Consider the following 26284-nt stretch of genomic DNA (forward strand, 5'->3'; position numbering starts at 1 on the left):
GTTTGTTTGGGGACTTTTTGATAAAGGCCATTCTCACTGGAGTTAAGTGATATCTCATTGTGGTTTTGATTTGCATTTCCCTGATGATTAGAGATGTTGAACATTTTTTCATGTTTGTTGGCCATTATTCTGTCTTCTTTTGAGAAGTTTCTGTTCATGTCCTTTGCCCATTTTTTGATAGGGTTAATTTTTTCTTGCTGATTTTCCTGAGTTCTAAAGAGATTCTAGTTATCAGCCCTTTATTGGATGTGTAGCTTGCAAAATTTTTCTCCCATTCTGTGGGTTGTCTGTTTGCTCTCTTAACAGTTTCTTTGCCTGTGCAGAAGCTTTTTAATTTGATCAGGTCCCATTTGTTTATTTTTGTTGCTCTTGTGATTGCCTTTGGGGTCTTCTTCATAAATTCTTTGCCTAGGCCAATGTCTAGAAGGGTATTTTGAACATTTTCCCCTAGAATTCTAATAGTTTTACACCTAAGGTTCAAGTCTGTTACCAAGTGTGAGTTGATTTTTGTGAGCGGTGAAAGGTGTGGGTCTTGTTTCAGTCTTCTACATGTGTCCATCCAGTTTTCCCAGCACCATTTATTGAATAAGGATTGTTTTCCCCAGTGTATGTTTTTGTCTGCTTTGTCGAAGATTAGTTGGCTATATGAGGATGGTTTTATATCTGGGTTCTCTGCTCTGTTCCACTGGTCAATGTCCCTGTTCTTGTGCCAGTACCAACCTGTTTTAATGACTATAGCTTTGTAGTATAGTTTGAAGTCTGGTAAACTGATACTTCCTATTTTCTTTTTATTGCCTAGGATTGGTTTTACTATACAGGGTCTCCTCTGGTTCCATACCAAGTGTAAAATTATTTTTTCTATATCTGTGAAAAATGATGATGGTATTTTGCTAGAGATTGTGTTGACTCTGTAGGTCACTTTGGGTAGTATAGACATTTTAACAATGTTGATTCTGCCGACCCATGAGCATCTGTTTATTCTTCCATCTGTTTATGTCCTCTGCTCTTTCCTTCTTCACTGTTTCATAGTTCTCCCTGTAGAGGTCTTTTACCTCCTTAAATATATTTCAAGGTACTTTATTTTGTTTGTCACTATTTTGAAAGGAATTGAGTCTTTGATTTGGTTCTCACTTTTACTGTTGTTGGTGTATATGAATGCCTCTGATTTCTGTGTATTGATTTTCTATCCTGAAACTTTACCAAATTCATTTATCAGTTCAAGGAGTCTCTTGGTTGAATCCTTGGGGTTTTCTAAGGTATAATATCATGTCATCAGCAAAGAGTGAGAGTTTGATCTCTTCTGTTCCCATTTGGACACCCTTAATTCCACTCTCTTGTCTGATTGCTGTAGTGAGGACTTCCAGCACTATGTTGAACAGATGTGGAGATAATGGGCAACCTTGTCTTGTTCCAGTTCTAAGTGGGAATGCTTTCAATTTTTCCCCATTCAGTATGATATTGGCTGTGGGTTTGTCATATATGGCTTGTATCATTTTTAGGTAAGACCCGTCTATGCCTATTTTGTTGAGCATTCTAATCATAAAAGGGTATTGAATTTTGTCAAATGCTTTTTCTGCATCTATTGAGAGGATCATATGGTCTTTGTTTTTGCTTCTGTTTATATGGTGAATTACATTTATAGATTTGTATACGTTGAACCAACCCTGCATCCCTGGGGTGAAGCCCACTTGGTTCTGATGAATTTTTTTCTTGACAAGCACCTGGATTTGATTGACTAGGATTTTGTTGAGAATTTTTGCATCTATATTCATAAGGGATATTGGTCTGTAGTTTTTTTTTGTTGTATCCTTTCCCGGTTTTGGTATCAGGGTTATGTTCGCTTCATAAAATGTGTTGGGAATGATTCCATCCTTCTCTATGTTGTGGAATAATTTCTGCAGGATAGGCACCAGTTCTTCTTTGTATGTGTGGTAAAATTCAGGTGTGAAACCATCTGGTCCAGGACTTTTCTTTTTAGGAAGGTTTTTTATTGCTGTTTCAATTTCAGTACTTGATATTGGTCTGTTCAGGAAATCTATTTATTCCTGGTTGAGCCTAGGAAGGCTGTGTGTTTCTAAGAAATTGTCTATTTCCTCCACATTTTTGTGTGCATAGAGGTTTCATAAATTATATTTTGTATCTCCATGGCATCAGTTGTAATTTCTCCTTTATTGTTCCTGATGGAGCTTATTAGAGATTTTTCTTTCCTGCTTTTCGTTAGTCTAGCCAATGGTGTGTCAATTTTAGTTTTTCAAAGAACCAACTTTTTGTTTTATTAATCTTCCATATAGTTTCCCTGTTGTCAATTTCATTTAGTTCTGATTTGATCTTAATGATTTCATTTCTTCTAATGGGTTTGGGGTTGGTCTGTTCTTTTTCCAGCTCTGAGACGATTCATTAGGTTGTCTATTTGTGATCTTTTTGACTTTTGGATATAGGCATTTATGGAAATAAACTTTCCTCTTAGGACTGTTTTAGCTGTGTCCCACAGGTTTTGGTAACTTGTGTCTCCTTTGTCATTTAGTTCAAAGAATCTTTTGATTTCCATCTTGATTTCCTCATTTATGAAGTGATAATTCAGCAGAAGGTTGTTTAGTTTCCATGAATTTGTATAGAAATGAGGACTCCTGTTAGGATTGATTTCAACATTTATTCCATTGTGGTCTGAAAAGATACATGCTATAATTTATATTTTTAAAAATTGTTTGAGATGTGCTGTGTCCTAGGATATGGTCAGTCTTAGAGAATGACCCATGAGCTGATGAGAAGAACGTATATTCAGTGGTTCTGGGGTAGAATGTCCTGTAAATGTCAGGCCCATTTGTTCTAGAGTTCTGTTTAAGTCCATTATTTCTTTGTTGATTTTGTTTGGAGGATCTGTGGGGTGTTAAAGTCTCCGACTATTATGGTGTTGTTGTTTATCTATTTGTTTAGATTAAGTAGAGTTTGATTTATGAATCTGGGTGCACCAAGTTTGGGTATAAATATATTTAGAATTGTTATGTCTTCTTGTTGAACTGTACCCTTCACCATTATATAGTGACCTTCTTTGTCTTTTATTAGTTTTGTTGATTTAAAAACTAAGTTATCTGGAATCAGCACCGCCACGCCAGCTTTCTTTTGGCTTCTGTTTGCTTGAAATATTGTTCTCCACCCCTTTACCTTTAGTCTATATGTGTCCTTGCAGGTTAGATGTGTTTCCTGAAGGCAGCAGATACTTGGCTTGTGTTTTTTTATCCATTCAGCCAGCCTATGTCTCTTGAGTGGGGAGTTCAAGCCATTCACATTTATTGAGATAACTGATAGGTGGGGCAGATTTCTGTTCATTATGTTGGGTTGAACTTTGTTGCTTTGCTTTCTCTCTTGAGCCATTGTGGTATCTAGGCTTTGATCTTTAGCTTTGAGTAGATTTACATTCGTGTTTATTGTGCTGATCCGTGGGTAACACTGTTTTGAGTACTTCTTGAAGGGCTGGTTTTGTCTTGGTGAATTCCTTCAGTCTTTGTTTAGAATGTCTTGATTTCTCCTTCATATACAAAACTTTGTTTTGCAGGGCATAATATTCTAGGCTGGGCATTGTTCTGTTTCAGAAGAGTGAGAATGGGGCCCCAGTCTCTCCTTGCTTGTAAAGTCTCATTAGATGAGTCTGGTGTGATTCGGATTGGCTTTCCTTTGTATGTTACTTGCTGCTTCCGTCTTACAGCTCTTAGAAGAGCGTCTTTAGTTGATATTTTGGTCAGTCTGATGACTGTATGTCATGATGTCTTCCTGTTTGCATTGAATCTCCTAGGGATTCTCTGGGCTTCTTGAACTTGTATATCGAGATTTTTAGCAATGCCTGAGAAATTTTCCTCTATTATTTCTTCAAATAGCTTGTCCAAACCTTAAAGTTTTCTTCTTCTCCTTCTGGTAACCCTATGACCCTCACATTAGGTTTCTTCACGTAATCCCACATATCTTGTAGGCTTTCCTCTTTTCTCGTTTCTCTGCTCTATCTCTGTGACTGATTTATTTAATTGGAAGGTGTTATCTTCCATTTCTGAGATTCTTTCTTCTGTTTGATCTACCCTGTTCTTGAGGCTTTCCACTGTGTTTTGTAGTTCCCTGAATTGATTCTTCATTTCCAGGAGTTCGGTTAAACTTTTCTTCATTGTATCAATTTCTTTAGTGAATTTTTGTTCCAGGTCCTGGAGTCTTTTTGTGTTTTGTGTTGGTTATCCAGTTGTTCTTGCAGGTTGTTGAATTTTCTTATGATCCACATTTGAAATTCCTCTTCTGTCATTTTGGTTGCCTGATTTTCATTGGTGTCCGTTTCTAAGGGGCAGTTGCTCCTCTTTGGGGGTGTGGTTTCCGTTTGGTTCTTCATATTTCCGGAGTTCCTTCACTGATTTCTTCCCATCTGGATCGGTTGTTGCTTCTTTCCTTTAGGTTTTTGTTTGGGTATTGACATACTGTGTTTAGTCTCTGAGCTGGTAGGTGGTGTTTGTGGGTGAGATTCGACCACACCCTGTATGATGAGTCAGTAGGTGCTGTGAAAAGGGTGTGCAGAAAGTCCTGTCAGTAGGTGGTGCTTGCTTGGAGGAAAAGGCTACACTGTTGTTTTTGTGTCCTGTAACCCACTCTTGTTCCTCTGGAGATGCACTCTCTAGTGCCTCAGGTGGTCGGTGGGGCCCTGGGACTTCCAGGTGTGTCCTTTTCTCCCCCTCGGTGAGGGCTGGTCTGGGAGTGAGTCTGGGCAGAGCCACCCTTTCTTTGCCTTGACACTGACTTGTTCAAGAGAGCAGACCAGTTGCCCCATGGGGTGTCTGTCGTGTGTGCTGGCTTCCCTGTGACAGCGTTTTCCTGTTCTTCTAACCCAAGTTACCTGTGAACCAGTGGTCTGAAAGGCTCGGGCAGGGGGATCACCAGGGCTCAGTGACAGATGACACAAAGGAGGCAGGAGTCACAGATGATTCTACCTGAGTCACAGGGGTGATGCTGACACAAGAGAGGGAGACAGTTTGATTTTGGACATCTTTCGAGGCCTACAAAGGACATGCAGGCAGCAGTTGGATGTGTGAGCCTAGAGAGGGGTTGTGAATTTTTGTGACCTACAGCAGGTCGCACTCTCGCGGGCAGAGTGAGAAGCCAGGTGAGGTACCCGGCACTGAGGCTGTGGCAGAGGTGGTGCAGCCCCTGCCCAGTCAGGCGGGAGGAGGACCAGATCTGTCATCAAGTGAGCATGGAAGGCCTTCCAAGCAGGGGGCAGGTGTCTAAGTGAGGGACAGAGAAGTCACCTCTGAAGAGGAGGAAGGGAGAAAGGAATTAGTCAGTAATAGGCAATGCGAGCTGGGTCCAGGGAGCACACTTTTTCTTTTTGAGATGGAGAGACCTTGAGTTTGTTGCTTACAGAAATGCCAGCCTTGCTTTCCAGGTTTTCCCTGCAGCTGACTTCCTAAGCAGAGCTGGAAAGATGCCAGAATGATTGAGTTGAGATTTGTTCTAAGTGGTTCCTGTGTCAGGAATGTCTGGCACTGTGGGCTCCCAGCCTGCAGGACTCCATCCTGCTCATGTGCAAACAAGGGTTCCCCTCCAGGACCCCCTTTCAGAAGGGATAGTGGGATTAAGCCCCATTTGCTAGTTTCTTCTTCTCTCAGCACCTCTTACTCTCCCTCCCCATCTCTGCTGACCTTTCCCATTGGTATTGGAGCCACCAGTCCTGGGTTCAAAACCAGGCTAACCAGGCTTGGCCACACAGCAGGGTGACCACAAGCAAGTTGCCTGACATCTCTGAACCTCTTGGTTTCCTCTTTTCACAGGACTGCTGTAAATACACAAGATGCTGCATGGACAGTGCAGAGCACAGCGGCTGCTCACACATGGTGGTTACTGGTTGTGCTGAGCAGTCGTTCTGTGCCTGGGGTTTGATCTCTGCCACTCAGTCTCTCTGCCTGGATCCTGCCCTGTAGATCTGCAACCCTGTACCTGAGCTTAGTTCTCATCAACCAGTTCCTCTGGGCCTGACATTCTGCCACTCTGCTGCTCAGACCTTGTATATTTTGACCTCTGCCTCTTTAAGCTTTGTCCTTCATTTCTACTTCTTTACTAGCAGTGGCATTCCCTTTTCTGGCCAGTGGTAATCTCTCCATGCTCTGAACTTTAATGGCCCCATTACACTGTTGCTACACAACTCCTTCCCCTGTTTGCTCTGGGTCTCCTGACACAAGCTCCCATCCATACGCCAAAGCATTGTGACCCACTGGCTCCCTGTAACTGGTGCCATGCTCCTAAGTACCACGTATGTGTCACATTGGCTCCCACTTTAATCTAGTATGACCTCATCTTGATCACATCTGCAAAGACCCTTATTCCAGATAAGGCTGCATTCCCAGGTCACCAAATCTTTCTGGAGACACCACCGAACCTACAACAATGGTTTAATTTCTGAGTTATCAGAGGAAATTGACACATTATCCAAAGCAAACATTTTCTTTTGTTTCCTATGATAACGAATAGTTTTCCTTGTTGCAATTTTCACTTCTTCCCTTTATCTTTTATTTTTTTAAAAAAGAGAATAGTTGTTTTCTTAATTACAATAAGAAATAACTTGTATAAAATTTAGAGAACAGAAAATTACAAAGAAAACCACCCCCCATAATTCTACCTATCAAAGATAATCATTAAAGTATTTTTCCACGTTTAAACAGTATCATTGTGTAAACAGTATCACACTCCATAACTGTTTTAAAGCCTGTTTATTTTCACAAAATATATCATGTATATTTTTTTGTGCTAATAAACATTCTTATATAACATGTCTTTTAAAGATCACATAGAATTTCTTTTTATAAATTACTTAATAATGCCTTTATTACTGGCTATTTAGCTTGTTTATACTTTTGCTTCTATAAGTAACATCCTTGCTGAACATCCTCTACACATACATCTTTGCACATATCTGATAAATTCCTACAAATGCAATTGTTGAATTAAAGGATATGCACATTTTAAGGTTTTTCATGCATTGATAAGTTGTCCTCCTGAAAGACTGTATAACTACAGCCTAAGAACATGCCAGCACCAAGTTACATCTGGCCTCCCTGAAGAAATTTATCCCTTATACTCTGGGAATCTTGCTAAAAATGCAGATTATGTGCATATAATTATCTGAAAGGAAAAAAAAAATGCAGATTATGATTCAATAGGTCTAGAGTGAGGACAGCAATCCTGCATTTCTAACTTCCCAGGGAAGTTGATGCTGTTGATCTGCCGACCACACTTTGAACATTAAGGAATTAGAGCTGCCGACTCAAACAAGTCCATAAAATGTATGCACAGATGCTAGTAAACAGGCACTTGAAAGATTTGACCATCTGAATAGCAGACAATGGTACGGCTCCAGAGACACTGTCCCCAAGTGAAGGTGGGGGAGGAATTCTGGATCCTTTTAGTCCTTTGATGCCACTTACCTCCCAAGGTTCCTTCTTTCTTGGGTCTGACTCCACAGTGGTCTTGCTCACTATACTTAGGCAGACTTCCCTGGTCTTCAACCATTGCTTCCTGAATGCTAAACTTTACCTTCCTTGTGGAGCTTCAATGGTCTGACGTCATTCTTGTTCTAGCCCTCTGTCCAGTGTCTGGCCCAGCTCAGCTCTGGTAGAATTCAAGACATACTACACCAAAATATGGCACTTGTGGCATATGAAAAAACAGCAGAAGCAGGAAGGTCACACTCACCTTCCCCTCACCCTTGTCCCTGAAACAGGCGGTAAAACCAAGATGACCTTCCCCTGAAGCAGACAGAAGATACTCGTATGCCCTATGCCCAGAGAAAAGGAATGAAGACATAGTGCCAAGAAGAATCTGGTCAAACAGGCCTCTCTAAGTTCCCCCAGTTTACTGCTATTAGATCACACTCTTTGTCTTCTGATCATACTTATGCATGATTGGCCATAAAAACACACAGATTTCCCTATTCCTTTGGTCATTTCTGAAGGCTCTGTGTCATATAAAATTGTATTAAATAAATTTGCATGCTTTTCTCTTGTTAATCTGTCTTTGGGGAACCTTGTGACAGGTAAGGAAAAAATACTACTTTTTCTCCTTCACAGATCCCTTGCCTTGGGTATCTATCGGCTTCTATCCTGGACCTGCCATGAATCCTCAGCTTCATCAACAATGCCTGAAGGTCCTCTCCCCTGGCCCAGCTTCCAGCTTTTCCTAAACCAGTAAGAGTAAGAAGGAAAAATTTGTTGGAAATGAGAGGGAAATGTGTTTCTATGGCCAAACACATGTTAAACAAAATTATGGGAGGCCATTTTTTTGGACTGAGCCCCTACACTGGGCCCCAACAGACCAGACCAAACCAAAATGGAGTCACGCATGCTAAATGCCACATAAAAAAACTGAAACTTTAAGGAAGCTGACAGATCCCAAAACATACTAGTTTTTCCTGAGAAAACAGGAGATTCTAATCTACCTGAATCAGTATAATAAGGAAGTCCTCTCTCCTTTAACCCTTACAAAAACTTAACCTGAAGTAAACAGATATTAACCAATCAGGTTTTGTTCTATTGTTGTTTCTTTGTTCTCACCTTACAAAGCCCACTGTTCTGCCATTGTCCAATGGAATCTCTCATTCTATAGAATGGAAGCTGCCCCAATTCATGTATCTTAAATAAAAGCCAGTTAGACCTATAATTAAATTTGTTGTCATTTTGTCTTTTGACACATTTTATCTAACCCCCCACCTCCCTCTTCAAATATTATCTTGAAACAAATACTAGAAATCATATAATTTCTTGTTTCAATATTTTAGTATGTACCTCCAAAAGAAAGGAACTCCCTTTAAAATGATAAAAACACCTAAAAGAAAACACATGTTCCTATATAATTCCTTATAGTATCACCTAGCTAATCAGAAATCAACTGTTTCATACATGTCAGACATTTTCTTAGGGTCATTGTTTAAATTGGGACTAAACAAAGTCCCCGCATTACAGTCAGCTGATAAGTCTTTCAAGTTTCTGTAATGTACAGGTTATCCTTTCCTGTCTCTATGACACCCTTGTGATTTTCATTCTTTTTTTTTTCCTTTTTCTTTTTGATAGAGACATGATCTCACTCTTGCTCAGGCTAGTCTCAAACTCCTGAGCTCAAGCCATCCTCCCACCTTGGACTCCCAGACTGCTAGGATTATAGGCATGAGCCACCACACCCTGCCTGAACACTTATTAACTTTCATATGCTAATGGAAAAGCACTCATGCACAGTGAAAGGAAAATGCCATGATGTCCTATATAAATGAAAAGTTCTTAACAGTTCAAAGAGAGAAAGGGTTGGAAACTTGAGTCATTACATACCTTTCAACAGCACATGTCACATCAAACCCAAAGGAAACCTGAGCCATAGCAGTCTGTACCATATTCACCCTCTAAGTAGCAAATTAACTCCAGAAAACTATGATCCAACACATCAAATTAAGGATGCTAATTTCAATTTACTGACTCTGCAGTTTTGAATATTTTTAATGGTTACCTTTGCCCATACAAATCTTACTCAGAGCCTAGCTCTAATTCTTCTTGTTCTCTAACAACACTCCAGTCCTATGAATGGAAGTCTACTTGTTGATGTGCCGTGACTGTTAGCCAGGGTGAGGTGAATTTGGAAAAATTAGGGCAACATAAAAAGCTCTTCTTAAAGATTAATAGCAAAACAAAACCTTGGTGACCTCATGTCAGATCCCAAAATCTTTTGGAAATTTTACTGATTCATGAAATCAAAGTTTGGGAAACACTGTTGTACATGTTTCCTGTAGAATTCTGGAAGCACTGAACGTCAGTAAAACTCATTTGGTATACAAAGATGAACCTGTATGGCGATTTCATTTTGATTTGTGATCCCTTCTAGATAGTAAGCACACAGAAGGCAGAAATTTTTCTTTCACTTTTTGCATTGCCTTTCTTTCTTTTTCTTCTTTTTTTTTTGAGACGGAGTCTCACTTTGTTGCCCAGGCTAGAGTGCCGTGGCATAAGCCTAGCTCACAGCAACCTCAAACTCCTGGGTTCAAGAAATCCTTCTGGCCGGGTGTGGTGGCTCACGCCTGTAATCCTAGCACTCTGGGAGGCCGAGGCGGGTGGATTGCTTGAGGTCAGGAGTTCAAAACCAGCCTGAGCAAGACCCCGTCTCTACTAAAAATAGAAAGAAATTAATTAGCCAACTAATATATATATATAAAATTAGCCAGGCATGGTGGCGCATGCCTGTAGTCCCAGCTACTCAGGAGGCTGAGGCAGCAGGATTGCTTGAGCCCAGGAGTTTGAGGTTGCTGTGAGCTAGGCTGATGCCATGGCACTCACTCTGGCCTGGGCAACAAAGCAAGACTGTCTCAAAAAAAAAAAAAGAATAAACTTTAATTCAGGTGATATACTTGAGTACAAATACAATCAGTATATATCAATCACAAACCTAAGATTTGACAAACTTATAAAGGTTTGTCAGTAGCCTTTTTGCTTTGGGTACCATTACCACAACAGTAAAATTAGCATCTAACAGGAGGCATATCCAATTCATAATCTGAAGATAAATAGGGAAAGTTAAGATTTTAAATTGAACTTTAGTTTAATTCATTTTATAAAGTCTATAATTACATCAGTTACAAGAAAAATAAGTCTTTATAAAAATCTAAACAAGTTAGTTTAGAGATAGAAGAATTTCTAAGAATTATAAAAAGGCTCTTTTCTGGCTTTTATACTTGTTATTTTACAAGCATAATTAGACCTTTTTCATAGTGTTAATCAGTAATAGTAAAGCCAAAGTGACATTTAATCCAAAGAAGAGTAATACTTGTCTTTTCAAAATTGTGTTTTGATAATTATTTTCACTTACAAAAAGAGAACCCGTTCATTTTCTATTCTGCAAGATACACTGTGCCACAAGGATAGAGTATTGTATATTATAGACAAGCTACCATAAACTAAAAATCATCACTATACATTTATAAAAGTTTCCTATGCAGTTTTATATCTTCAGATGGTGTGGTTAACATGCAAATATCACTGTCATGAAAAAGCATTAAGGATTCAATGGTTCTATCACATGTCTAGCTATAAAAAAAAGAAAAAATATAAGAAGAAAAAAAAAGCATTAAGGAAACTGGTCATCAATTTTTGGAGGTAGAGCTGATCCCTATGGAACTCCTTATACCAAAATAATATGTACTAAAGAGTTAAAGACACAAAATGAAACCACTGATGTACGAAGGGAAAACGGTGATTATTTTGAGAATTTTAAGAGAAGAGCCTTAAGCATGACTTAAGCCGTAAAGAAGCCATAAATGAAAAGCTTAATACATTTTAATAGCATAAATATGAAAAACTTGGCGGGGCACGGTGGCTCACGCCTGTAATCCTAGCACTCTGGGAGGCTGAGGCGGGCGGATTGCTGGAGGTCAGGAGTTCGAAACCAGCCTGAACAAGAGCGAGACCCCGTCTCTACTATAAATAGAAAGAAATTAATTAGCCAACTAATATAAATATATAAAATTAGCCAGGCATGGTGGCGCATGCCTGTAGTCCGAGCTACTCAGGAGGCTGAGGCAGAAGGATTGCTTGAGCCCAGGAGTTTGAGGTTGCTGTGAACTAGGCTGACGCCACGGCACTGACTCTAGCCTGGGCAACAAAGCGAGACTCTGTCTCAAAAAAAAAAAAAATATGAAAAACTTGTCTATATCAAAAAATTATACTAAAATGAGTAAAAAGACAAATTATAGGAAAGAAGTACTTACAATAGAAAAAGGCTAATTTCCTTAATATAGAAAGAATTCTTTATAAGACAAAAAGAAAAAGATAGCAAATGTAATAAAAATATGGACAAACAACTTGATCAGGCAGGTTCACAAAAAGAAACAGAAATGGGTAAGATGGTTTACCTCTCTCATTAACAAAGAAATGCAAATTAAAATAAGGTTAACATTTGCTACCTATCTGATTGGCAAAAAGTCAAAACTTTGACAAAACTAGTGTCAGTAAGAATGTGAAATCTAAGGCCTCAGACCTTGGTGGCAGTAGTGGTGGTGGCTGTCACAACTTTTCAGAAGGTAATCTGGCATTCTGAAAGCTAAAAATATATGCACCTTTTTATCTAGTAATTCCACTTGTGCAAATTTATCCAACAGGTGTTCTCTCATAAATATGCAAGGATATAAAGATATAGATATATAAAGATATAAAGGATATAAAGATAAAGATACTCACTGAAGGTTTGTTTACAATAGTAAAAAACTGTAAATAACTTAAATGTCTATCGATAAAACACTAGTAAATAAATTAAGATACATCTGTAAAATGAAATAGTATGCACTGGTTAAGGAATAGGTAGATGTATGTGTACTGGTCTAGGAAATGTCTAAAACATCATGAGTGAAAAAAAAATGGCAGACTAGCTCACATACTATGATCTTATTTGTGTTAGAAAAAATAAAATGAAAGATAAGTTTGTATATAGAAAGAACATTTCTGTGGCCGAGCGCGGTGGCTCACGCCTGTAATCCTAGCACTCTGGGAGACCGAGGCGGGCGGATTGCTTGAGGTCAGGAGTTTGCAACCAGCCAGAGCAAGAGGGAGACCCTGTCTCTACTATAAATAGAAAGAAATTAATTGGACAACTAATATATATAGAAAAAATTAGCCAGGCATGGTAGCGCATGCCTGTAGTCCCAGCTACTCGGGAGGCTGAGGCAGAAGGATTGCTTGAGCCCAGGAGTTTGAGTTTGCTGTGAGTTAGGCTGACGCCACTGCACTCTAGCCTGGGCAACAGAGTGATACTCTGTCTCAAAAAAAAAAAAAAAAACTTAAAAATTTAACTCATTTTTAAAACAAAAAATAGTCAAATTAAGTGTCTGAAATTCTTAGTCAGTCTTGTTGCTGATGAAAACTAAATCTTTTTTTTTTTTTTTAAAGAAACAGCGCCTCACTCTGTCACTCAGTCTAGAGTACAGTGGTATGCTCATAGCTCACTGCAGCTTTGAACTCCTGGTCTCAAGTAATCTTCCCATCTTGGCCTCCCAAAGTGCTGGGATTACAGGCATCTCCAACCTATAAATTATTTTTTTTTTTTTTTTTTTTTTTTGAGACAGAGTCTCGCTTTGTTATCCAGGCTAGAGTGAGTGCCGTGGCGTCAGCCTAGCTCACAGCAAACTCAAACTCCTGGGCTCAAGCAATCCTCCTGCCTCAGCCTCCCACGTAGCTGGGACTACAGGCATGTGCCACCATGCCCGGCTAATTTTATATATATATATCAGTTGGCCAATTAATTTCTTTCTATTTATAGTAGAGACGGGGTCTCGCTCTTGCTCAGGCTGGTTTTGAACTCCTGACCTTTGAGCAATCCGCCCGCCTCGGCCTCCCAAGAGCTAGGATTACAGGCGTGAGCCACAGCGCCCGGCCTATAAATTATTTTTTAATGTTTACTACTGTTTCTCAGATAAATACTGTTTTTTTTGTTGTTGTTGTTGTTTTTTAGGAATGTCAAACAAGAAAAATACTGTTCCTAAAGAGGGTCTACCATGAGATTCTTTGAGAACATTTTTTCATTAATCTTCATTCTCTTATTCTTAACAGATTATTAAGGGGCAAATTATTATCAGCTCCTCCCTCTTCTCTTAATAAGGCTAGGGAAATTCCTGGAATGGGTCATAATGAAGAATCAGGAATTTAAGGTGAATTTAAATTCTGTACTATAAAATTATAGATCTAGAAATTTACTAAATTGGGCAGGGTGCAGTGGCTCACGCCTGTAATCCTAGCACTCTTGGAGGCTGAGGCGGGCGGATTGCTTGAGGTCAGGAGTTCGAAACCACCCTGAGCAAGAGTGAGACCCCGTCTCTACTATAAATAGAAAGAAATTAATTGGCCAACTAATATATATAGAAAAACTTAGCCAGGCATGGTGGCACATGCCTGTAGTCCCAGCCACTTGGGAGGCTGAAGAAGTAGGATTGCTTGAGCCCAGGAGTTTGAGGTTGCTGGTAGGTGAGACTACAGGCAGGCGCCACCACGCCTGGCTAATTTTTTCTATTTTTGGTAGAGACAGGGGTCTGGCACTTGCTCAGGCTGGTCTCGAACTCCTGAGTTCAAAGGATCGGCTCACCTCTACCTCCCAGAGTGCTAGGATTACAGGCGTGAGCCACTGCGCCCGGCCCAACCACCTATATTTAAATATTAAAATTAGACGTTGTTATCCCATTGTAATTACATAAATGAGTATTTAAAAACCTCTTGTCCAATTAAGTGTAAAATATTATAAATAGTGACTAATAGACTTTTTAATATCTAAAAAAGATAAAAACATTTAAAAATCTAAGAGAAAGACAAAAGACACACTTTAGTTTTAAAAATAACATGAGTGATTTTGAAATTTCACAAAATGGGCTAGGAATTGAAGATATCACTTACTTTTTCAGTAATGAAAATTAAAACAGGATGCCTAAATACAATGAAAATCTTCGTCCACCTAAAAAAAAAAAAATAAGAAAAATTACATGATGCCAAAATCACCAGTTGAAACACAGTATCAATTGAAATTTAATCCAATCTTTTATCAATTTTTTTTGAGAACCAGAAAGACATCAAAGACCTAATTTGGTGTTTCAAAGTATATACTATAGGGAATATGAATCTGTTAAATGCATCTCTGGATGAAAGGCAGGTTGTTAAACCTCCCAGATGACTGTAAATTGTAAAGTTCTGAGAAAGGTATGCAGAACTTCCCAAATTTAAATTGTCTCCCTCCCTCCCTTTTCTCTTCCTCTTTTTCTCTCTCTTTCTTTTAGACAGAGTCTTGCTCTGTCGCCCTGGCTAGAGAGCAGTGGGGTCATCATAGCTCACTGTAACCTCAAACTCCCGGGCTCAAGCAATCCTCCTACCTTAGCCTCCTGGGTAGCTCGGAACACAGATGTGGACCATCACACTCAGCTAAGTTTTCTATGTTTTGTAGAGACTGAGGTCTCGCTCTTGCTCAGGCTGGTCTCCAACTCCTGACTCAAGCAACCCTCCAGGTTCAGCCTACCAGAGTGTTAGGATTACAGGCTTCAGCCACTGTGCCTGGCCTCCTCTTTTCATAGTTATTTTTGGGACTCGTGTTCTGAGGAAAACATTAAGATCTCATCTGCTTCTTCAATTGACAGAGGGAACTGAGGTACAGGAACATTGAAGGGTTGTGTAGCCAGTTTATGGCAAAGTGGCAATTAGAAACAAATACTCTCAAGAGTTCCCCCAAACACAGTTGATCACACCTTAGAGGTATTCATCAGGTCAGTCTAAGACATAACTGGTCATTGTCCACATTGTTTACTTACTAAGTACAAGCGTTTGTTTTGACTTTTAGAAGTTTAGTTTCCACCAAGTGGACCTGGAGAAGCAGCAAGTCATATGGACACGAAACATGATGAAATAATGATTAGAGAGAATTGAAATCATGAAATGTCCTTCTATCATTTGGGTAGGTCATTTTCCCAGTTTTTTTTTCCAGAATCTGGGAAAGCAGAGGTCTTAAAGCACTATCATGATTTCATTAATGACAAGCTGCACTTTTTGCCAGGGGGAAAAAATCGCAAGCTTGGCAGTCAGGGTAACATGACAGAAACACAAAGAATTTGGTCTTTTGGGATAACCCATTTCATTTTCAAATAACTGACTGTCCAGTTCTCTGTCATTAGAATAAGACTCATAAGACTATGGTTTTTTGAATCATCTATCACTCCAGAGGCTTTTGAGATGTTATTTTCGTCAATGTCTTATAAATGTTTTTTAATCAGGTTACTTTTATAATGTTTATAACTAAAAATACTTTTGAACATGGCAAAAAATATAATTAAAAACATGCAGTACATTTTTATTTTGATAAATTCACTTATAAGCATCGAAACTTACTTAATCACCTCTTCATCGGAAATAATAGTTTCAATTTTCTGCTGGGGCTCTGCAAGCAAAGCCTCTAAACCACGAATAGCTCCTTCCTTGAATAGTACCAAGGGTTCTGTTCCTTGTATTGAATGTATCCTATATACCTCAGCCGACAACTGGAAAAATGCAAGACTATTTCAATTTTTATTCTAAAACAATTTTTACCTAATGTAATAGGGACATTTATAGAAGGCTCCCCAACCCCCGCCCCAAGAGACTCTCTCTCTGTCCCCCTGGCTAGAGTGCAGTGGCATCATCATAGCTCACTGGATCCTCAAACTCCTGAGCTCAAGCAATCCTGCTTCAACCTCCTGAGCAGCTGGGACTACAGGTGCTGCCACCACACCTGGCTAATTTTTTCTATTTTAGTAGAGATTGGGGGGGGGGGGGTCTCACTCTTGCTCAAGCTGGTCTCAAACTCCTGACTTCAAGTGATGCTCCTGCCTCTGCCTCCCACAGTGCTAGGATTACAGCCATGAGCCACTAAGCCCGGCCTAAAAGGCTTATTTTTAACCACTTTGGTACCAGCGTTGACTACAGTCGACAGCCACAGACGAACCGAGCTTCGACTTTAACTGACAGCCGTGATATGACTTTTCTAATTAAAATTGTCAACATTTAAAAATAACGTAATAAAAACATATATGTATATGTTACCTATTCTGATTTACATGACAAGTAAAGCTGCGTGTAACGTAAAACAAGCTTTCAGTGCTTTAAAGCTTTCCTCATCACACAAGAGCAAAACGGATTTGCTATCAATGCACAGCACAAACTATCCTACAGACTATGAGTGCTGGCTGTAGGCAAGGTTTTGCGGCCAGTGAGCGCCATACCAAGTGATTTAAGGGACTGATTTGTTTTCATTTTGATTTAATATTGCTTTATAACTATGTATGGTTCCAAAATCAAAGGTACAACACAAAATACATTCAGAAGTCTAACTTCTATTCTTACCCTCTCTACCCTGTCCCTACCTGTCCTCCATAGGTAACCTTTTTTATTCATTTTCAGATTATCCATTACAAATACTGGAGGTTAGGCAAAAAGCTGGGTCTCCCACAACTGGGGGTGGAGACGGTACAAATAAAGTTACTAATGCAAATGTACATGCAGTTCTGGTGTTAGATAAGGACTAATGCCACAATTATAACTACAGCCTACAATACCAAGAAAAGAAGTTAACAATATATGTGAGGTAAAACAAACAAACAAAAACAACCTCTGCTGTGTAAAGTTCAGGATTGTTCTACCCCAAGGTAAAAGAAAAGACTGGAGCCAGGGGAAAGTACAGCTAGTTAGCTAGAAGTTTCAAGGATCCAGGCAACAACTGCAATATATTTGAATCAGCCCTATTATGAGACACTTCTAAAATGTGCCAATCATATTTAGAATCAAACATTTAGAATTGGAAGGAACTTTTGGGATTAATCTAGTTTGAGATCCTCATTTTATAAGTAAGAAAAAGTTAATTAACATACTTTAGGTCATTGGTATTATGTGCTATTCTTAATATGTATAATACACAAAACTTGCAGGGTCTATTCTGAGAAAGGGCACAGGAAGTTCACTAACTAGAATGAAAAACTGTAACCTTATGCTCACTTTTCCAGAGGCATTAAGATAATGTATATTCTATTATGAATGATTCCATTTCATCATAAGCTAAATAAATATGCTGGAAAATCTAAAGACTTACTATATAGCTTTAAATACTTTATCCAGGTTTACATCTTCACTGTTCCACATTCTCAAAACCTGAAATGAAAACATACAAGTTAAAATGTATGCCATTCTCCATTTATATAACAAACACAAATAGTTAATAAATCAACATTTGACTTGCATTCTATATGCTATTATATAAAAGTTTTAAAACTCATCTTATTATCACGTACAACAATATACTCTCCAGTATGAAAGCTGCACACAGCTGGACATGTTATAATTTGACCTTGCTTCACTGACCAACTCCCCAAGGTTTTCTGATCAGAAAGCAAATGAAATTAAAATAAATACAATATTTAAGGCCGGGCGCGGTGGCTCACGCCTGTAATCCTAGCACTCTGGGAGGCCGAGGCGGGCGGATTGCTCGAGGTCAGGAGTTCGAGACCAGCCTGAGAAAGAGCAAGACCCCGTCTCTACTATAAATAGAAAGAAATTAATTGGCCAACTAATATATATAGAAAAAATTAGCCAGGCATGGTGGCACATCCCTGTAGTCCCAGCTACTTGGGAGGCTGAGGCAGGAGGATCGCTTGAGCCCAGGAGTTTGAGGTTGCCGTGAGCTAGGCTGACGCCACGGCACTCACTCTAGCCTAGGCAACAAAGCGAGACTCTGTCTCAAAAAAATAAATAAATAAAAATAAATAAATAAATAAAATAAATACAATATTAAAAAAAAACAAAAACAAAAAATAAATAAATACAATATTAAAGAAGTCAATTTCAGGCATTAAAAGCAATTATTAATACATTTACAATCAAAACAAATGATTCAAATGACAGCATTTGACAAATTTCCTAAATTAAAAAATAAGTAGTCAGAACAGACAAATACTGAAGATTCCACTAATATGAAGTACCTACAGTAGTCAAATTGATAGAGACAGAAAGAACAGTGGTTGTGAGAGGCCAGGGGCAAAGGGAAGTTATTGTTTCATGGGTACAGAATTTTGATACCACTGAACTGTATGTAAACTTAAAAATGGTTAAGATGGTAAATTTTATGTGTATTTTGCCACAATTAAAATTTAAAAACTTTTAAACAGCAGTTAAAATAAGAATATATTTAATAAGTTCCTAAAATAAAAAATATGTAAATTAAAAAGCCTTTGTTAATAAACAACATACATTTTAAAAATTGATTCCATTATGCCTATGAACAGGGACATGGGAAATTAAATACTGGGATCCTGTCTATTCAATCCCAATCAGCAGTTTTCCTACGTAGGAACTGCAAAACCACAAACCCAGCTGAGATAAAGACCAATAGAGTAAGCAGAGCCAAAACAAACAGTACCAGGGGGTTGTTGGCAACCTGTTCCCCAAAACTTCAAAGATGATAGCTAACTTCTTAAAGACACAGAAAACTATGTTCACCAGCTCAGATAAAAATATTATAATTGCTTTCCATGCACCCACCAGATGCAAGGTTAGAAAGTGTGTTGAGTCCTGCCTTGGGCTGAAAAGGGGGCGGGGCGTGCAGATTTCCCTCGGATTCAACTCCAGGATTCACAGCGTGAACCGGAGTTGCCAACAAACAACTCACTCAGAATCAAGATTATTATCAAGCTACCAAGAAAGCCTTCCCCCTCAAAATGTTTTTTCCCAAGGAGAGAAGGATGAAGTGTACAGACACAGAACTAAGCCACTATTCTCACCCTGTCAGTGTGTATCATTCTCTCCTGCCCAACCCATCTCCGTTCCACTCCCTGCGGACAGCAAGAATAACGGAGACCCCAGGAGGGGCTCTTAGCAAAGGTCATCTCTGCAAGTTCTGAAGCAAAAGCACCGGTTCCCTTTCCTTTCCGTGTCTAGCCCACGTGCACTTAGACGCTCTGTCGCTTGCAACTTTGAAATATGCTCCTACAGGAAAACAATCAAGCCAGATTCTAGGCCTTACTCAGCGTCCCAGACAGGCCAAGCTGGCTCTCTGCTAAGCTCGCCCCACGGTATCTTTCTGGAGCTGTAAGAAACCCGAGCTCGGGCTCCGCGCTCAGAAAGAGGCGAGACTGGACTCCATGTGCTTCGATTCTATCGTTCTCACCTTATAAAGAATGACGGCCCTGCTGCTGTCGGTCACTAGAAACTGGTCTGTTTTGTAGCTGTGCTCCACGCCTAGGACTCCACCAGGCCCGGCGCCCAGAACTACAGAAGACAACATGAATACTTCCTCCAGGGCTGCCATTTTGCGCGAACCTACGGAAGGCCACGCATCGCTCTCGGCAGGCCTCGCGCCTTGTCTCGCGAGAATGAATGCGAGAGGGGGCGGGCGCTAGCGAAAGTAGAAACCCGCTCTCACAGCCTGCGATCTCTGGCTGGCGGAGCGCAGAGAACTGAAAACGCCGTTAGAGGGCGGGGCCTTGAGTTTGCGTCTAGACTCCGCCTCCCAAGACCGCGCCTCCCCGGACTCCAGGATGTGCTGCTGGAGGGGATGGGAGGGGCCAGACCCGGAAACAGTGTCGTGTATCTTTGGTATCGTGTCCGTTGCGCGCAGTTAAGCTTATGGATTTGAGAGATAGAAGGATGGGCTTGGGAAGTGAGCGAATATAAATAAACTAGGTTCTTTTTTACTTTAAGGAAACTCCCTAGGAATATCTACCACGGCCTCGTGGAACAATGTGGCAAAGAAAAAAGATTTCTCTCTTTAGATGTGCTGTCAGTAACGTGCTGTTCATGAATGGAAGTGCTTAATCCCCTCCAGCTTCTCAGAACCCGCCAGAGAGCTCCAGTCTCTGCAGCCTTTGAGGCCTGCTGGGTTGTCTCTGTCCCCCCTGCACTCCTAGCCCCTGCGGGGAAGTCTCTCCCTGGTTTACAGGAAATTCAAACTACTGACAGCTTGATGAAGGTGAGGCAGTTTTTTTGGCAAGGCTTCATTTCTGGGAAAAATTTGTGTTTCTAAGATAAGCGTGGCTGATTCAATAGGTAATGTACAAAATTCAAAATAAAAAAAGTTTGTGTATATTCTTAGGGAGAAAACATCTAACAATTGCTAAACAAATGTACCGTGTGTTATAAAATCCATCGGTTTAGCTTAAACATCCACCATATAGCCTCGTGTGTTGTTCCTCATTGCCTCGTTACAACACTGGAAAAAGGAGAATATGCAGCTATTGTGAAGGATTCAAATAGATTAATTTAAAAAAAAATTTTTTTTTTTTTTTTTTTAAAGACAGGGTCTCCCTCTGTCACCCAGCCTGGAGTGCAGTAGCATAGCTCACTGCAGCATTAAACTCCTGGGCTCAAGGGATCCTCTGGTCTGGGTCTCCCAGAGGGCCCACAATAAATTCTTACAAGGCTACCAGACCTTTAATTTTTCAAAGGGACCAAAGAATTTGACTTTGAAATTTGTGGCCCCTATGTTAGCAGAAAAAACATAGGGGCCACAATACTGACAGTACACAATACTGTCTGTATTGAAATTCAGCCCAGATATCTCTGCCTCTGTGAAACCTTCCTTTTCCTTCCAGCAAATCAGCTCCTCTACTGAACCTTGTTTTTGGTACATACTTCCCGTATTTCGATCTTATCCTAGACTTCTTCTCCTCCAGGAAGTCTTCCTTGACTCCCTGAGACAATTAAATGTCTGACTTCAGGGTAACAGTGCTATTGTAACGTGTCATCCAGTACTGAGATGGCCTAGTTATTATTATATCTCATTATATTTCTTTGAAGGAACTCTGGTTTTGTCATTGGTGTCTGGCATAATGCCTGTCCCATAAATATTTGTGGAACTAATGAATAAACAGTGAAAGCTTAGTCATAATATTGAACTTGTACTTTCCATCTTCTTCAGCTTAAAGCCACTAAAAGAGGAGTTCTAGAACTTTATTGTTTCAGGACTCCTTTATATTCTTAAAAATTATTGAGGACCAGAGCTGGTGGTGCATGCCTATAGTCCCAGCTACTCTGGAGGTGGGAGGATCACTTGAGCCCAGAAATTCGAGGCTGCAGTAATGACTGTGCCACTGCACTCCAGTCTGGGTGACAGAGTGAGACCCTGTCTCTCTAAAAAAAAAAAAAATTCTTGTGGTCTGCAAAGAGCTTTTGTTTTTACGGGTTATATCTCTAGATATTGATTGTATTAGAAATTAAAACTGATAAGAAATAGATACTTAATTCATTTTTAAATAATAGACTCATTTCATATTAACATTGTTTAACAAAAATTATGGAGGCCATTGTTTTGGACTGAACTCTTGTGCTAGGCCCCAACAAACCAGACCAAACCAAAATAGAGTCACTCATGCTAAATGCCACATAATCAAACTGAAATTTTAAGGAATCAGGTAAAACCCAAAACAGACTTGTTTTTCTTGAAAATGGAGATTACAGTCCACCTGAGTTGGAAAAGTAAGAAAGTCCCTTTGGATTTAACCCTTACAAAAGAATTATCCTGACATTAACCAATCAGCTTTTTTTTCCTATTCTATTTCCTTGTTTCCACTTTACAAATCCCACTGTTCTGCCATTGCCCAATGGAAACTCTTATTAATTTTTGTAGTATAGAGGTTGCCAATCAGAACTATAACTAAATTTGTAATTTTTTGTTTTGACAACATAAATAGCATTTTTAAATAAAAAATAATTTTTAAAATAGTGAAAAGGGTCATATAAGAGCATTCTCAGCAGCAAATACAAATGTCCTGGGGCCCATACAGAGAGATTCCTTAAAATGCTATCATCATCCAGATGAGAGATGATGAGGACACCACCATTAATGAGTCCTTCCTTTTTACCTCAGCTAAAACAAGTCTTGTCCATCATTCTGTTAATTCAGAAACCTATTTGTTTTCTTTTTATCATAGTTTGTAATTTTTTTTGTTTGTTTGTTTGCTTACCTACCTAGTCTCCTCCACTATGTCATAAGCTTCTCTGGGGGCTCCTGTCTGTCATATTTACCTATGCATCCCCATTTCCTAGCACTTAGTAGGCACTCAGCAGAAATGTGCTGTTTGATTGAATGAATGACTTTACATTTTTGTATTCATAGCACCAGCACTAGTGACTGATCCAGACAAGGAGTATAATACGTGTTTGAATAGATTACACTTATGTTGCAAACCATGGAAATAAATAGAATGTGGACTTGATCTGTTAGGGTAAAATAAGACTTAATGGTTGAGAAAGCTGGAACTGCACTTGCATATTCATCTCCAAATTTGACTCAGTTTGGTAAGCTTTTTTTTTTTTTTTTTCTGAGACAGAGTCTCGCTTTGTTGCCCAGGCTAGAGTGAGTGCCATGGCATCAGCCTAGCTCACAGCAACCTCAAACTCCTGGGCTCAAGCAATCCTGCTGCCTCAGCCTCCTGAGTAGCTGAGACTACAGGCATGCGCCACCATGCCCGGCTAATTTTTTCTATATATATTAGTTATCCAATTAATTTCTTTCTATTTATAGTAGAGATGGGGTCTCGCTCTTGCTCAGGGTGGTTTTGAACTCCTGACCTTGAGCAATCCACCCACCTTGGCTTCCCAGAGTGCTAGGATTACAGAGGTGAGCCACCTCGCCTGGCCAGTTTGGTAAACTATTAAAGGAGATTACACTCCTTTCTGGAAAGGATACTGACTATAATTAGGGAACCAGGAATCTTCTGTAACCTAGCCTGAACTAGGAACAGTTTGAAGTGTTCCACTTCCAATACACATCCATCAAGGTCAATGAACAAGGACAGGGCCTGGCTATCCACCACTGGTTAGAGACATTTAAGAGCTGGTCTTCAAAGGCAACTTTGACCCTGTACATTTTACTGTGTGCTGTGGATGTTCCATCTGGATTGTTTGTCATGTTTGTTTGTTTGTTTATTTATTTATTTATTTATTTTTGAGATAGAATCTGACTCTGTTGCCCGGGCTAGAGTGCCATGGCATCAGCCTAGCTCACAGCCACCTCAAACTCCTGGGCTCAAGCAATCCTCCTGCCTCAGCCTCCCAGGTAGCTGGGACGACAGGCATGTGCCACCATGCCTGGCTAATATTTTCTATATAGTTTTAGTTGACCGATTAATTTCTTTCTAATTTTTAGTAGAGACAGGGGTCTCACTCTTGCTCAGGCTGGTCTCGAACTCCTGAGCTCAAGCAGTCCTCCTGCCTCAGCCTCACAAAGTGCTAGGATCACAGCCATGAGCCACCACACCTGGCTATTTATGCTGCTGGCTGCCTAGCTGTGAAGACTGGGGGAAGATATGGCCTCTCACATTCAATTCCTAGAACAGAATCAGATGTATAAGTATACAATGAACAATTCTAATTATATAATGGGTAGGAAGGGATGCCTGCCCCTATTCAAAAGGGAAGATGTTACCCATTATGGATTTGTCATGGAAAGTTAACAGTTGGTGATGCAGGCATTGCTTGAGTGGGGTATAGTAAGTGCTTTGTCAAAGGAATATTTGTAGAAGGACCATTTTACAAAGAAGGTGGATGGTATTATAGAAATGTGTATGCCACCAAATCTCTATATGATATGAAAGTTGTGATGGTTCTTAAGTAAGATCTAAGATGCTCTGAGATATGTTTTCCAGTTTTAGAATCTCAGAACATCTTTGAGGTAAATGTTCAGACCACAGCAAAGAATTGAACAATATTATTGGGATTTAGGCAGACTCCTCTGAAGATGGTTTCTCCATAGCAAAAATTGGAGAAAGAGGAAGAATCTAAGAACTTTTGTCATACTTTGGGCCATACATTTCAACCTAATGCTAATTGTGTCTAAACCTAATAGGTATATTTACATTTTTTATTGTGCTAAAATGTACATAAAATTAAAATTACCATTCAAACCATTTTAAAAACTTTTCTTTTTTCTTAAGAGATGGGGTCTCACTATGTTGCCCAGGCTGGTCTCAAACTCCTGGGCTCAAGTGATCCTCCTAATTCAGCCTCCCGAGTGGCTGGGATACAGGCTCGTGCCACGACACCCGGCTGGATCATACAATAACTCTATTTTCTGTTTTTTGAGGAACGACCCTATTGTTTTGCACAGCAGCTGCACAATTTACATTCCCACCAGAAGTACACAACAGTTCCAATTTTTTCTACATCCTTGCCAATTCTTAACTTTTTTTTTTTAATGTGTGTTTGTTTAATAATAGCCATCCTAAAAGGTGTGTGTCTTTGGAATTTGAGGTCAAGCAAGCCCTTGTGATTTCACTGTGACAGGACAGGTAAGTGGGAGGAAAGGCCTGGGCTGAAGAGTTTTAGACAGGTTGGTGTGCAGAACACAGTGCCCAAGAATACTGAACAATCTTCAGGAAGAGTTTGGGCTACTGGTCATCATTAGGGCTCCAGGCTAGAGTTAGAGGAGCCCTGAACAGTGACCAGCACTCTGGAAAAGTGAATGCTGGCAAGTGAATGAACAGCCTGAGGGGTCTGTGCCCTGGAGGTCATTTCTGGTCACTGGAGCTGAGGGCCAAGGTGAAACAAAAGCAGGACAAGGCTTCAACCCTGCCAGAAACCACTGATACTTCTCCCTTGTCTACCAGACCCAAACTGTACCCATGAACTCATTCATTTCACAAATAAATTTTTTAAAAGCATGCATATGTGATGGCACATAAATGTTTGTATAAAAAGAGCATGATGACAGTTGATACAACAAAAATTACAAGAAGAAAAAGCATTTTATGACATTTCACAAATTCACAAGGATCACTTTAACATACAAAGGAATTACTATCATTCAGAACACGATGCACCTAATATGTACATAATGTTAATAAAATGCATTGTGACTCAGCACATTTTTTTCCTTAGGTAAAAAAATTAAACTAGGATGTTTCTAGAATATAGGAAATTTTATTAGAATTGTATTTCCCTCATTATAGTCATTTAATTACCATTAAACTCCAGTAGAAACATCAGTTAAAAATCAATACTCTGTTTTGTGCTGATAATTTGGGAGAATTATTCTTTACTCCAATTCTCAAGAAAAAACAAAACAGTAATCACCCAGCTGGGCAAGGTGGCTCACACCTATAATCCCAGCACTTTTGGAGGCCAAAGCAGGAGGATTGCCCGAGGCCAGGAGTTCAAGACCAGCCTGAGTCACATAGTGAGACCTCATCTCTACAGAAAATAGAAAAATTGCCTCGAGAGCAGGCCAGCACATTGGGCCTGTGACCCTTTTGTCTCCAGAGCTCTAGAGCAGTCCTTTTGCAAGACTTCAGCCCAGCAGTGCCATAGGGAAGGGTCCTTTGTCTGTTTAGGACTAGAGAAGCAGAGATGGAAGAGTGCCCCCTCAGGCCAGGACAGGAGGGGACCCACTGTGATTAACTTGAGAGGTCCTGCCAGGTAGGACTGGGGCCCAGTGAGGTCCAGCCTCCCGTGGCCTCCGAGAGTGGACATTCTGCGTTGCTGGCCAGCCCCGGGCAGGCGTGGTGGGTTAAGGGAGGTGGCAGATTTCCTTTCAGGGAGAAGCGGCAGGCCAGGAAAGCCTCGTATGTCTGGCTGGGAGAATGGACGTCATTCTTTACAGCCCTGCAGGCACCACTCAGTGACGACCAGAGCTAAATAAAGGCTGCTGCGTAAATGAAGGTGTCATAGATGAAGGGCGGGGCGGGCGCGGTTGCTACGGGTGCTCGCGCGGCAGGGCTGCCACAAGTGTTTGGGCTCCGGCTCGC

At 40.1% G+C, this 26284-nt stretch overlaps 1 protein-coding gene across 1 annotated transcript; it reads right to left on the bottom strand.

Moving 5' to 3' along the window:
• Nucleotides 1–780: 780 nt before the first annotated feature.
• LOC105883565 (nucleolar protein 11-like) lies at nucleotides 781–19934 on the bottom strand. Its single transcript, XM_012786752.3, has 5 exons — nucleotides 19711–19934; nucleotides 17825–17926; nucleotides 17641–17699; nucleotides 15909–16057; nucleotides 781–14490 (listed from the first exon to the last, which is right to left on the bottom strand). Exons 1-4 carry the CDS (start codon nucleotides 19849–19851, stop codon nucleotides 15973–15975), a joined length of 387 nt encoding a protein of 128 aa, XP_012642206.1. The 5' UTR covers nucleotides 19852–19934; the 3' UTR covers nucleotides 781–14490; nucleotides 15909–15972.
• Nucleotides 19935–26284: the final 6350 nt, after the last annotated feature.

The sequence above is a fragment of the Microcebus murinus genome, chromosome 18 (assembly GCF_040939455.1).
Source record: "Microcebus murinus isolate Inina chromosome 18, M.murinus_Inina_mat1.0, whole genome shotgun sequence".
Classification (NCBI taxonomy): domain Eukaryota; kingdom Metazoa; phylum Chordata; class Mammalia; order Primates; family Cheirogaleidae; genus Microcebus; species Microcebus murinus.